Source organism: Cylas formicarius, unplaced genomic scaffold (genome assembly GCF_029955315.1).
Source record: "Cylas formicarius isolate icCylForm1 unplaced genomic scaffold, icCylForm1.1 PGA_scaffold_6__28_contigs__length_40554024, whole genome shotgun sequence".
Lineage (NCBI taxonomy): Eukaryota > Metazoa > Arthropoda > Insecta > Coleoptera > Brentidae > Cylas > Cylas formicarius.
Window position 1 is genome coordinate 37333556 of NW_026844347.1, and position 13892 is coordinate 37347447.

A 13892-nucleotide genomic window follows, 5' to 3' on the forward strand; every position below is an offset into this window, starting at 1 on the left:
TCATTCCTTCGTATTTACGAATACACTTGCATAGTTAAAATGTCGTAAAATCAAGTCTAATCTTTTGAGGAGCAGATAGCAAGTGGTGAGGAAACAACATCTTTAAATTTATATTTGATTTTTGGAAACATTCATGTGAGGTTTCAACCTCAATATATTCGCTCTCTCTGTTTCTAAATTTATAGATGTTTTAGTACATGACAAACAGCACAATATTAAGTTCCAAGTTGTGTTGAAGCCTTGAGCGAAGAAGAAAGAACGCTACTGAGTACATCTCCTACAGATGATATACGAATTTGTTTCTTGTGTAGATAATCCTGTATAAACGCAACAGACAATCGAAAGCTTAGTAGTAGTTCTGCAGCACTAGAGAAGTGGCTCTCTCAACATCAGAAACGATGTCGTCAGCAGTTGGATACAATGTATTTGATAGGTGTTTTGGGCAAGACTGATCCTATATTAGTAGGCCTGAGCTGATCCCTCAAATCTGATTCACCTTTGAGTACACTTTTTGCCGTTTTTTCATTGTTCTGTCAATTTTTTTTTGCTTGGTGTTATATGTTTGCTTTAATTCCAGGTGAAATGTGAGTATTTTACATTTTTCGATGTCTGCCAAAACTTTTATGTTTGTATACTATTCTGAAGAATATAAATTTAGTTACTCACGAGTTACCAGCGAACACACTGAATAAGTTGCAGAGTAAAGCAGAAAAGTTATTTTTTAAAGTAAAAAAAAATTATAATGAGATGTAATGTTATTTTATGATTATGATTATATTGATATATAGAGTACGTGTTGATGGTGGACAAGAGAAGTTTGAGAATTGAATTGAAGCAAAAGCTCGGGCGAAAAGAGTACGGTGATTTTAAAGGAGTGAAATGGAGAAGACTCCGTAAGAAAAGGTGCGACTTTTTTTTCTTGAGAGGCTAGTCGCTCATATTAAACAGCTTCGCTTTTTGTGTAAAAATCTAAAATAAATTTTCAAAATTATTTTTTTCTGATTTAAGTTAAGAAAAGTGGTTGTCTATAACATGGGCGCGCCGCTGGATAGGCGTCGTGTATTTTTACACGTTAACCGTTAATCTGGAGGGTGTATCACTACGTGTATAAAGTGGTGAACCCTTTGAACTCATCGCCATATAGCGTCCGGGATGAAAACCTCGCCGCAGTTCTTTAGCCACGTCAAATGGTTTATGATGTCGGGGGGCATTTGGATGCTAGACGAGTCAAAAAGATCACTCGCGTTCGTAATTTTCTATCGGTTCTATTCGATGGCGTTTCCCGTATACTGTGCCTCGATGGCCACTTCGTTGGCCATAGAGATACCTAATTTGATCAGCGAAAGTTCAACGGCAGGTACGAAATTTGTCTTAAGCACGACTACGGATTTAAGAATTTGTTATGAAATATTGATTTAGTGTAGTCACCTATCACTTTCTAAAATAGAATTTACTAGGACAGTCCTGCCAAAGTCTCTGACAGTATAATGTGACTATCCCATCGTTCTTCATAACGATCTCAACATTGTCCTGATGGAATCTTCCTGGAAAGGGAAACTTGAAAGAATGGTTTCCACTAATTCTCCGTAATTCTCTGCTTTGTGATCACCAAGAACATTTTGTACTGCTTAAACACTAACACAAGTTGCCTTTCTTGAGGGCCAGCTTAATATGTGAAGGCGAAAGAACAATTTTTTCCTTCGAAAGCAAAGTTTCTTTGGTCACATTTTGTTTTCCTTGAAGCATCTAGTGACGATCAGGCTCATTTTTGGCTACGTTGGAATATGCTGTCCAAGGAGGAAGTTAATCATTGTTAAATCAACTCAAATTTCCTACTGATGTCCTTCGTATTTTAGCAATTGTTTCGAAGTCCTAATTCATGGTAGAAAAATGACCAACATCCAACACGCTATGTTCCTGATATTAATTTTGACAATATTTGCTTCCTTTTTTGGTCCATTATCAGAACTAATATCAATTAACCTGTATCTCAAAATCTAGAGCTGATAGAAAAAAAATCTGATGGCATTTTTGGAATCAGTACGTTAAAAACATCTTAAATTAGTTGTTGGATTTCCCGTACCAAATTTTTGTTGTTGTTTTCGATCCTGAGGAATTCTCTGTTGAATGGGTTCATTTTTTGACAACCTTGCATCCGAAAAGATCACCCATACAATTTGAATCTGGCTTTAAGGCTTATGGAGTGTCCATTGCGATGTATCTCAAGATAGGTGACCCAGAACGAAGCAAAACTTTCTAGATTAGTACCAAATTCTTTTGTAGTTTGCTCCTTGGGTAGACGTTGGTGAACGTCAACACGATTTAGAGAGCAATCGCCATTTACATGTTCACTCCTTACATCTTCAAGGCATACATCACCAGGTGTTCCAACAGATCTTTATTACCTCCATAACTATTTTAAAACGAAGTCCCACAGGGAATTATTTTGGGTCCTTTGCTGTTCACAAACTTTACTTACTTTACTTAGTTTTGTTTGTGTTTAAAATACTGTAAATATGACCTTTATGCTGATGACGTCCATCTCTATCATTCTTTTAACGGTGCAGATTTGCAGACAGCAGAGCAGAGGATTAATTGTGATAGTAATTTAAAGTTAATATAGAGTCAACGTCATTGTTTGCCTCGTGGTATAAAAAAAAACCTGTGTGATACTTTTGTGGTATCACCACTGAAGCATTGTATAGTGTTTACATGCCCTGCCTTGATACTGTTGAAAAATATCGCATTCAGAAAGTGCAAAATTCATGTCATAGGCTGGTATATGGAGTGAGGCGCAGAGACCACATAACACCTTACCTAAAAAAATCTGGTTGGGTTAATATGTTTAAGGGATATAGACTTCATGCCGCAACCTTTTTTTGCAAAATTATTAAGAATAAAACTCCGTCTTTCGTTCGTTTTAGAAGTGATATAAATAACTTAAACTTACGTTGACTTTTCTCAACATCAGACTTTTAAAAAAATGTTTTCTTATAACATAACTTTTATTTTAAATATACGAGGAGTGTTCAAAAAGTACGGTGACTTTTGTAATTGGGTGTTCGAAAAAAATGGAACAAAGATTTTGAATAAAGTTTTGTGTATAAAATGGAATAGAGCACAGCACATCACATGCAACATTGACAACGGCATATGGTAAATCTCTTTGAGCAAAAAAATATTGTTCTCTGGACGCCTTAGCATTGGCGAAGACTTACTATTAGAGAAGTGCCTGAAATTTTAGGAATGAAACGTGTATCAGCAAAATTTATTCCGAAACTGCTTTATTTTGAACAAAAGAACCGTTAAAAACCAGACCAGACGTTCCAATGGAAGAACCCAGAATCGTCAAGAACGAAAAAAGCACGTCAAGTTCGATGAAATGTCAAGCTTTTGTTTTCTGTTGCCTTTGATTATTGTGGCATAGTACATCAAGAGTTCTTACCACAAGGTTGTACGGTCAACATGAAGTAATGCGTCCTTGGCGAGAAGACCTTCCAAACATCCCGAATTTTGGGAAAACAATATATGAATTTTGCATTACTATAATGGTCCTACTCACTCGTCGTTGTTTGTGTCTTTTTGGCCAAAAACAAAACCACAATCACGCCTTAGCCACCATATTCACCGGATATGGCCCCCTGTGACTTTTTCCTGTTCCCAAAATTCAAGAAACTCATGAAAGCAAGGAGGTTTGGAGATAACGATTGAGGAGATAAAGAAAAAAATGCTTCGAGGATTGAAAAAAACATTGGCACAAGTCTATTATATCTGTAGGGGGAGGGGGATTACTTGGAAGTTCTGTAGCTACTTGGTATATGGTTAAACATTAAAGTTATTATTGGGTTTTTTGAATGGGTTCAAGTATAAGACTTTTCGTACCAGGAAAATATCATCCAATCGATTATTTTGGTGTGCTCTAACTGTTCATTTCTCGTTTGGAGTGCCGTCAACTTTGTAGAGGTTGATCCGAGACGTTATCCGACCAGAAAATCATAAACCGTTCTCTGCAAATCAAACTGCTGTTTTTCCAGTGATGGAGAACGTGGCCAGAGCGTTGGTGGTGGCCATCGTGGTAACGAAACTCGTCATGTGCAAGAAAAAACGCATCGTTGACCTATTCGAGGCGGCTTCAAAGCAATTCGCCGAGATCGCAGGTAATGCCGATCCTGAAATCATAAAAATCCTGCAACAGCACGTGGAGTACTGGAAAAAGATCCTGCTGGTCCTTGTGGTTCCGGTCATATTCGGGTACCTGCTGCTTTGCGAGATGGGTACGATGTTTCGGGTCCACGCCTGCGAAGGTTCCTGCAACATCTGTTTCAGGCATAGAAAACACAATAAGGTTCGATTGGCTTTCGAAACCACCGAATGTGTCTTTGAACGCACCCCTGCCCTCGAATTTTTGGTACCCGTTCGACAAAAACGCGTACCACCATTGGCTCCTGCTAGACCAGTGCCTGCGGGTCGGAGGGATAACCACGGGGATGAACTCGGTTGCGGCGATGATCAACTCGTTGATGGTTTTCATGCGGCTGCAGATCAAACTGCTCCAGCACCATTTCAGGAATTTTGATAAGTACGGTGGCGGACCTGAAGATCTTAGATGGTGCGATGGCGGAGGAACGAGCAAGTTGAGGCTGCTTTGCAGGAGACACCAGGAGCTTATCGCGTAAGAGTTATTTCTACTCGATGGGGGTGTGTATTAGGTTAAGTTTTTATGTAAAACAAGGTACCGTAACACGACAGACTGACGTCATAATTTGCAGTGTTGCATTAAAAATCATTACATTTATCTTAATTTAAACGAGTAAGAAAGTGCAAATAAATGAAATTTATTTTGAGCGAAAAACTCTACTGCTACTTGATTCATAAATGAGTGACACGTACAGGGCTATTCATTATATTTTGACACCCACCTACAAGGTTAATTTTGAAAGATAGAAAAATGGGCAAATACAGAAGTTTGACGATTTTTGTTCTATTACGTTATGCAATTGTCAAAAAATAAAAACAAACGACGATCGCAAGCTGTCAAAATAACAGCAACGTCAAGGTTATTAGCTTAACTCGATTTTTTTTCCTGATTTCAAGAACATATAATTGATTGACCTTTCATTTAGCCGTTTTTGAGATATTTCAGGTTTAAAATAATTATCACTTGTAAATTTTGAGGCTAATTATAATGAATTTTATTTTTTAACCGGTTCAACATTATTATTATTTCATTAATTATTAAACTTCTTTCATTGTCCTGGTCTTCCGTGTAAACACTATTTCGGTCCTAAAATTGTCTCATTACATTTTTAATTATATTTATTGAAGGAACGCTTCTACCCGGATATATTTAACGATATTCTATTTAAACCCTTGCCCGTTTGAATAATATAATTTTATTATTTGGCGTTTTTCTTCCTCAGTATAACTCATTTGAAATATCTTAAGTTAACTAACGCTGTAGATCTTTAGTTTTGGTTAGTTGTCAAAAGTAAAACTTTGTTAAAACAATTGTAAACATGGTTGCTATCAAGGCAGACTTGACCATTTTTAAAGAATATGGTTATTGTCCAGAAATCGAATGATAATTATTTTTAAACTGAAATTTCTCAAAAACAGCTAAATAATAATCTATATGTTTTTTAAATCAGGAAAAAAAGTTTTACGATTAAAGCTAATAATATATAGGGCATTCCATTTTATCATTGTTTGTTTTTTCTGACATTTGCATAAAATAATTATTAAAATTAACCCTGTAGGTGGGTGTCAAAATTTAATGAATAACCCAGTACAAAAAGCAACAGTTGTCATGTAATTAATTCAGCTAGATATAGGAAAATACATACCTAGTTTTCCTGTAATTTACTGACACCACCATAAATTTTATAAAATGATTTACTCAGTTGTCAGGTAAAAATTTTAAATTTTAAAAATAGTGTTAGACAGAAAGAAGGTCAAATAATGAAAACGTTAAAATAACTGGCAAAGTATTAAAAACAAGTACATGAAAAGTTGCAGGATTTTGTAACGTCTTCCAGAAAAAGTATTAGTATTTAATTCCATGAGCGACCATCAAAAATAATATTATGCTGTGGTAATTTTCTTGCAAGGAATAGGAAACAAATAGGGTCTTCTATTTAAAAAGATTTATGCCTTATTCGTCCGGCCTTTTTGAGCGAACAATTTTAAATTATGCATCCAGACAATCTCTCCAACATTTGAATTTACCATTTTCTCCGACATAATGTTTTTCTACCTTTTTTCACTATATTTTCAATATGAAGTTCAAAACTTGGTTTGGTATCTATAGTTATTCCAAGATATGCTACTTTTTCGAGCAATGAAGGAATCAACTTACATAATGTGCCAGTGAATCCTCATTGGATGCGTGAAGTGAAGTATGAATGTCGATGGAGTGTGAACGTTTGGTGTGAACTTGCCGATTTTATTAGCAAAGGTGTCTTTACAAGCGAGAAGTTTTTAGACTAAGCCAAAATGTTGGGTAGGGAGTGGCACTTTGCTTCCCTGGCTTGGCAGTTCTCCAGACCTTACTGTAATGGACTTTTACCTTTGGGGTAGAGTAAAAGATAGTGTCAGGATAGAGTTATTAATGTAGAAGCGTTTTTTTGCAGTTATGAAAAGTCCTTCTAAATGCCTCCAAGTTTACTAAAATTCCTTAAACTATTTTGGAGACACTTATTTCCGGAAATGTTGGGGCAAACAGTTAATAAAAAAAAATAGTAAAACAATAGAAGAGCTCATAAAAACTTCGAAAATCACTGGCAAATTGAACTCTTGTCTGAAAAAGGGTTCCTATTTTTAATAAGCTCTTCCCATTACGCAGGTACGTGGAAAAATTCAACGAAGCCCTCAAATACATCATTCTATTGGAGTACACCTCGTCCTCAATCATGTTTGCAGGAGCGATCTTCCAGATAGTGTCCGTAAGTGTAATTTATCTTTAGAGAGCAGAACTGACAAGATGAACTTCCAATTTGCAAAGAAACCATCACAAACTAAGTTTTTATCATAAATGTTTGGGGTATTAGGCACCTGCAGCAACCATACAACCACAATTAATTAATCAACACTGGCGTTTCAAACTTCCATTGTCTAAAAAACGTTTTCAACACGATGTTATTAGGACCAAGCTTGAAGAACATTCAACATTATCAAAAAGAACCATCCTACCACTGGAAGGCATCGTGGAGCTATGGGATTACTGCCTAAACGTTGGTGGAGACCTACCCAATTAGAGAATGGTACAGGGTGTCCCGTTTAAGGGGGGCCTATACCTTATCTCCAGGCCTACGGGGGTTGCAAAAAAAATTAAATACAAAAGTTGTTTCTATTAAAGTGACCTTCATTTTTCTTATTTTCCTAATCGTCACTTTTTTATATACAGGGCGGTAAAACAAAGTTACATTTTTTTTTAATAGAACATCCTACATTTTATTGCATTTTTGAATAGTCCTTTCAAAGAGTATGGGTCTGTGATGCACCGTTTCGAAAATTAATTTAAATTTAAAATATTTTCTTAAGATACGCGGTGTTGCCACCTTTGGCAGAATGATACTTTATTCCATCCTCTTAAATGAGACATAGTACGGATCTCTGATTTACCGTTTTCGCTTAAAACTGAGTGTAAGATTTAAATTATTAAGTTCTGAAACTGGGAATTAGCGAATGTTAGAAACAGAATATTAGGCTTTGCACATTGTTGCCAAATTTTGCAAATTACTTATTTCATCGTTTAAACGTCTACGTGTAAGATTAACGACGAAGTTGAACGATTTAAAGAAGATCTAATTCGGAGACGGTTATTCAAAGATACAGGTCGAAGAAGTAATTACTAAGTCTAAATACCAAGCAGTACATCACTCAAAATCAATTAATCGCGATGCCGTATCTTAAAAGAGTTTCAGAAAGGATCAGGATCAAATGGACAGAATTCTACAAAAGGAAACCCACTGAAAGAAGAGAAAGTTCATAGAAGCTGCCTCAATCTGATGACGTGGTTCGGCGACAACACCATGATTGTTTAACATTGAAGCTTCTAAAGACCACGTTTCATTACAACCCGACCATTTGAGGACCATTTCCTAAGGTTTCTGATGCTTAAAATTGAATTCCAAGTTGTGAATCTTCTTGTTCAGATTCCTTTCGAATATTGTCCATCAAACTAGGTATAACTATAACGACGTTTTTCACTGTTGCTCTAAATAATTGGGTTGTTGTTCTTAAGTTTTCGAGTTTTGAGTCTTTCCTTTGTTTCTCTTGATGGTGTTCATTAGTTCTAAATGCTTTCCTCCACTCTATCCACGCATGAAGTCCTTAATATTCTTCTGTAAGGCCACATTTCGAAGGCCCAAGGTTTTCTTCCATAGAAAAGTATAAAGAAAAATATACCATCTAAAGATGTCTATGTTGAAACTTTGACTTTTAAACCATTTAGCTACTTGATCGAAGGCGTCCCTGACTTTTTCTATTCTAACTCTAGCAATTATCTAAAGGTTGTTTCAGGGGGAAAAAGTAGTCTTCGCGTTTTTTTTCATGGTGTTCAACTACGCACAGCTGATGACCTTCTCGTGGAACTGCAACGAAATCCTCACCGAGGTTTGTGTTTACGCGGCCGTGACGTTCGCCCCAAAATTTAATTGCTATTTCAGAGCGCGGAATTGGCAACAGCGCTTTTCGAAAGCGATTGGTACTTGTCGAATCCAGAGACGAAGACACTGATCCTCATTATGATGGTCAGATCCCAACGGCCTCTCATACTGACCGTGGGTCCTTTCGGATCCATGACGCTGGAAGCTGGAATGTCAGTAAGTTGGAACTGAGGTGGATTCTACTTGATGAAAATCCATTTATCTTAATAAATAAGAACTAAAAGTCTTCTTCTTCTTCTACTCTTCACGGTTTAGACTTATAGTCTGTTCCGGCTTCATACATCCCTCCAGCGTCGGCGGGGTCGACCTACACTTCTTCTGCCTATTGGCTGGTAGTTTGTTATTATTTTCGGGATTCTGTCATCAGGCATTCTATCTACATGTTGTTTCCAGTTGCGTCTATATTCTTTTATTTTATCTGTCATTGCAAATATTTGTAATTCGTTTCTGATATCTTCATTTCTAAATCTATCTAGTCGTGTGCAACCTTTCACCCCTCTTAAAAATTTCATTTCGGCCGCTTGTATTCTGCTATATTCTGCTTTTGTTGGTACCCAGCTTTCGCAACCGTATAGGAGTACTGGAGTTGCCATAGTTTTGTAGAATGTTATTCTGGTGTCTTTCGTTGTTTTATTCTTTAATGTTCTTTGGATTGTTCCACATATATATTCAAATTTACGTAGTTTTTGAGAGATATCATTATCTCTGTCATATCCTACTTCGCAACCAAGGTACTGGAACTGAGACACCTGTTCCAATGGTTGATTGTCTAGAACAATCTTTGTTCTTACAGAGTACATACCTTCAAAGGCCATAACTTTCGTCTTTTCCTTCGAAATTGTCATATTGTATTCCTTACACAGTAGATTCAGTTTATGTATAGAGCTTTGGAGATCATTTTCGTTTTGTATCAGTATGAGGTCGTCTGCGAATAGAAGGGAATTCATATAGTCGTTCTGGTCGATCTTAATTCCCTTCTTTGTTTGTCTTTTCCATTCTCTCAAGATATGGTCAATGTAGATATTAAAAAGAGAAGGTGACAGACTGCATCCTTGTTTTAAGCCTTGGTTTGTCTTTATGGGTTTGGATTCGCCACTGTTTAATTTTAGAGTTATTTGGGTGTTTTCGTACAAGGTTTTTATTGTTCGCACCAGATGTATGGGGTATCCTCGGAGGCGCATAATTTTCCACAGAAGATTCCTGTCCACCCTGTCAAATGCCTTTTCAAAATCTATGAAGGCGATGTGTGTTTGAATATTGTATTCGCGGTGTTTTTCTATGATTTGTCTCACAGTAAAGACATTGTCAGTGCAAGATCTTCCTTTCCTAAACCCATTTTGATCTTCTAATAGAATGGCGTCTGAGATTGCTTTTATTCTGTTGTTGATAATTTTAGAGTATATTTTATATATAGAGTTCATCAGACTTATACCTCGGTAGTTGTTGCAATCGTTTCTCTTCCCTTTTTTGAATATTGATATGACTTGGGTGTCTTGCCATTCTTTAGGTATTTGGCACTCTCGCCAGCATTCATTAAACAGGTGCAATAATCTTAGATTTAATATCGGTCCTCCATATTTCAAGAGTTCCATGTTGATGTTGTCTGGACCCGCCGCCTTTCTATTTTTCATCTTTTTCATTACCTCATGAAGTTCGTCGATGTCTATTCTATCGCCCACATAAATATCGTCGTTTTCTGTTTCTTCTGATGTTACTGCATCTGGGTTGTACCATAGAGATTCGTAATGTTTAGTCCATTCTTGTTCGTCAATTATATTTAAGCTTGCCTGATCTTTTGTAGTTTTATTGAGTTGTCTAATTACCTTATAAGCAAATGCTTGTCCATGCATATCGTTTTCCACGTTGCTGATGAATTTATCCCAAGACTGTTGTTGTATTTGTTTCCTTAATCTGTTGACAGTGTTACGAGCTAGGTTATATTGCCCTTTACTCTCATCTGTTTTTGTTTGTAGATATTTCAAATATGAAACTTTCTTTTTCTTAATGGCTTCTTCGATTTCTTTGTTCCATATTCTTAGCCCATGTTTATTTCTGAACTTCTTCTTCTTTCCTAGACTTTCAAAAGCTGCTCTTTCTATGCATCTCTTTATGTTTTCCCATTCTTTGTCGGAGTTATCGCTTTTAAGTGTTTGTGATAAATATTGGTTCAGGCGTCTTATATAAAGGTCTCTAACACTGTTCTCGTTCAACAGATATACTTTGAATACCAGTTCGTTTGTGGGTTTCTTACTTGTGTTTTTCCATTTTGCAGGCATATTAATTGTGGATATTAGCAAGTAGTGGTCTGAATGGACATCGCTGCCTCGGTATACCCTAACATCTTCTATCAGTGAGGTAATTTTATCATTTACAATGATATAGTCGATTATCGATTTTTGGCCTCTAGCACTCCAGGTGTATTTATGGATTTCCTTATGTCTGAAAAATGAGTTTGTAATACGTAACTGATTGTAAGAAGCAAACTGTATCAGTTCTTGTCCATTTGTATTTAGACATGGCTCTCCGAAGGGACCCAAAATTCCTGTGATAGGTATATTGCCTACCCTTGCATTTAGGTCTCCTGCTATAATGATAGCGTCGTTCTTATTACATCTGTTCACTAGACTTTGTAAAGTTTCGTAAAAGTATTCAGTATCTTCTTTTTTCCCTTCTTCTGGAGCATAAACACCAATAATAGTCAGATGGCCTCTTTCGTATTTTAGTCTCACTGATACGATTCTTTCATTTATAAAAGTATAGCTAGTGATTTTTGTTTTCCATTTATGGTCGATTAATATACCGACTCCACAGCAGGCTCGTTTATTTTGTTCCACTCCACTGTAAATCATTGTGTAATCGTCTATTTCTTTAGTTCCTTTTAATTTCTTTTTTGTTTCAGTTATGACTATTATGTTTGCTTTGCGTTCTTTAAGTACTCTGTTTAGTTCTTGTTCTTTATTTCCTAAGCCTCTCATATTCCAAGTTCCTAATATTAGCTTATCAATTATACCTACTCGTTTACCTTTAACTTGCCGGGGTCGTTCAGCAGATAATCCAGTCCTATCATCCGAGGCATTTGTATGAAGCTTGTGAGTTATTAGTAGATTCCTCAATACAGGTAACCGATCTGTAGTTGAGTAAGACGAGTGGTGGGGCTGCCACCTTGGGGCTTCTCGACCTGCCCGTTTTTCTGTCGGAGTTGTCTTCTCTTAGCCAATCAGTCCCAGTTAGTTACAGGCGCCAGGAACTCGCCTCTCACCCTCTCTCGTCTGCTACATAACGTACATCCACTGTACGCCATGCACCCAGGAGCTACGCGACTATATACATACAGCCTTCGGGGACGTGAGAGTAGGATTCGTTGGCAGAGCTGAGTTCGATTCCTCGAACCTCTGACCCATTTGTCAGAAATCAGTAGGCTTTTCTCAGAGTTTTGTTACTGAATTGACATTGGCAACCAATTCAGTCTCTGAGACCTTTTACCAACATTTAACGCCTAAACTAAAAGTTTTGCCACTAAAATACGAGCTTTAATGGTGCCTGGACCTGTATACACTTTTTTTGCAAAAATACTATATTTTTTTGTATATTCTCAAATGAGGTGGTGCTTCGTCAAACAACGATATCATATTATTTCTAAAAAAAAAAATGTAAAAATATCGCTCCATCAAGATTTAGGGCTAATTTGAATGGTCCTAGTACTTCTTCCTGATCTAGGGCTATATTTCTTGGATGTTTTTCAAACTCCAAACTAACCAAAACCACCCAAAATCCACCAAAGTAATTAGCAAACTAATTGATCACGCATAACACAAAAACGGTCCAAAAATTTGACTCCCGAATATTCCTATGTCAAATTTTTACAATTTTCATTCTCGTGTGTTGCAGAGACTCAAAATAGGTTACTCTTACGCTTCGGTGATGGCAACCAGCAGCGAATAGATTCTGTGTCACCAAATCCACTCGGCACTTGGGTCCTCTCCAGGGCGTTCGAAAAAGGGCGGCAATTTTCTTTCATCATTTGATTTGTCCAAGGGATCCTCGAAGATGATCTTTTCGTGATCATTTTGCCAATACTACAGCCAGAAAATCTACTTAACCATATTTTTTGCGGCACCCTTATTTGAACACCCTGTATAGACTCCACTTTATCACGACTGATGTTAAGTGTATAATTGTCATCCTAAGTATATGGTCCTGACTCCACGGAATTTGTTTGTTGTTCCATCTTCACCCATCCTAAAAAAATATCTGTTTACGCGTATAATTGGTGAATATATTATGTTTTTTATTAAAGTCGCTAAAAAACCGGGAACACTTCGGTGTGTATTGTTCATCAGGCAAAGTTGAAAAACCCCACCAACTCATTATTTAAAACGATTTCGTAGTGAATTTCTTCGTATTCTGTTTGATTTTAATTCTACTATATTTGTGAGTTTTCATAGTGAAGAAATTCATTATTCGATCCAGTGTTTTCTTAGAAGTTTGGTAATTCGTGTGTAGATGGCGCCAAAGTCGAACTTAAAGAAAACAGGCGTTCAGTTAAGGACGCGATTAATAGATGGCCCTATACTATCAATTTCTACAGCTGGGCTATATATTTATAAATGAAAAATAAATCGATATTTTAGAATTATTATTTGTTTAAAAACAAATTTGAAAATATTCATTACACATATACATATTTGCGGTATATTATGGCACTGAAAAAATACGTATCGCAATTTTCTATACTACCAATTTTTCTGAAACCCTGGCAATAGCTTGAGTATTTTAATTTTTATGTAAGTATATCAATTTGCTTGCTTTTTTATTGGATTGTTAAAAATTTTGTGAAGTGATGTGAATGATTTCAGTATATCGGCAAGTATTGGAATTGAACCACGAAAACACTCTATTCTCTCATTTACATAAATTAGCAAGAGAAAGATAATTTGCCTCATTTTCCTCATAATGCTTATGATTTTAAAGTCTAAAAACTTTAGCAATCGGATTACTGTGATAACGGGATATGTGATGTTAATTTTTAATTTGTGAAATTTGTGAAACAGGGACGCTTTGGGGTTGGGCGTCACCTGCAGCAAGATGGTGCTTCAAGTCATAACTCTGGACTTAGTTACCAACAGATCTGTAAGATGGCCTGTTTTAGATTTATTTTTTATTATTTATTTATTTTTACGGTGATATGTGCAATATAAAGTATATAGAACACAGAACATTGAGGCG

At 36.4% G+C, this 13892-nt stretch overlaps 1 protein-coding gene across 4 annotated transcripts; it reads left to right on the plus strand.

The window, feature by feature from the left end:
* The first annotated feature begins 1159 nt into the window (after positions 1–1159).
* LOC132703316 (odorant receptor 30a-like) lies at positions 1160–12865 on the plus strand. 4 transcript variants are annotated; one of them, XM_060672489.1, is made up of 7 exons: positions 1160–1357; positions 4035–4274; positions 4327–4672; positions 6842–6941; positions 8511–8613; positions 8667–8826; positions 12568–12865. In XM_060672489.1, the coding sequence occupies exons 1-7, from the start codon at positions 1195–1197 to the stop codon at positions 12689–12691; spliced, it is 1236 nt and encodes a 411-aa protein (XP_060528472.1). In that variant the 5' UTR covers positions 1160–1194; the 3' UTR covers positions 12692–12865. The 4 variants fall into 4 exon arrangements, with proteins under 4 accessions (XP_060528472.1, XP_060528471.1, XP_060528474.1 ...); XM_060672488.1 differs by having other exon boundaries at positions 8667–8822; positions 12555–12865; XM_060672491.1 differs by having other exon boundaries at positions 8521–8613.
* Positions 12866–13892: the final 1027 nt, after the last annotated feature.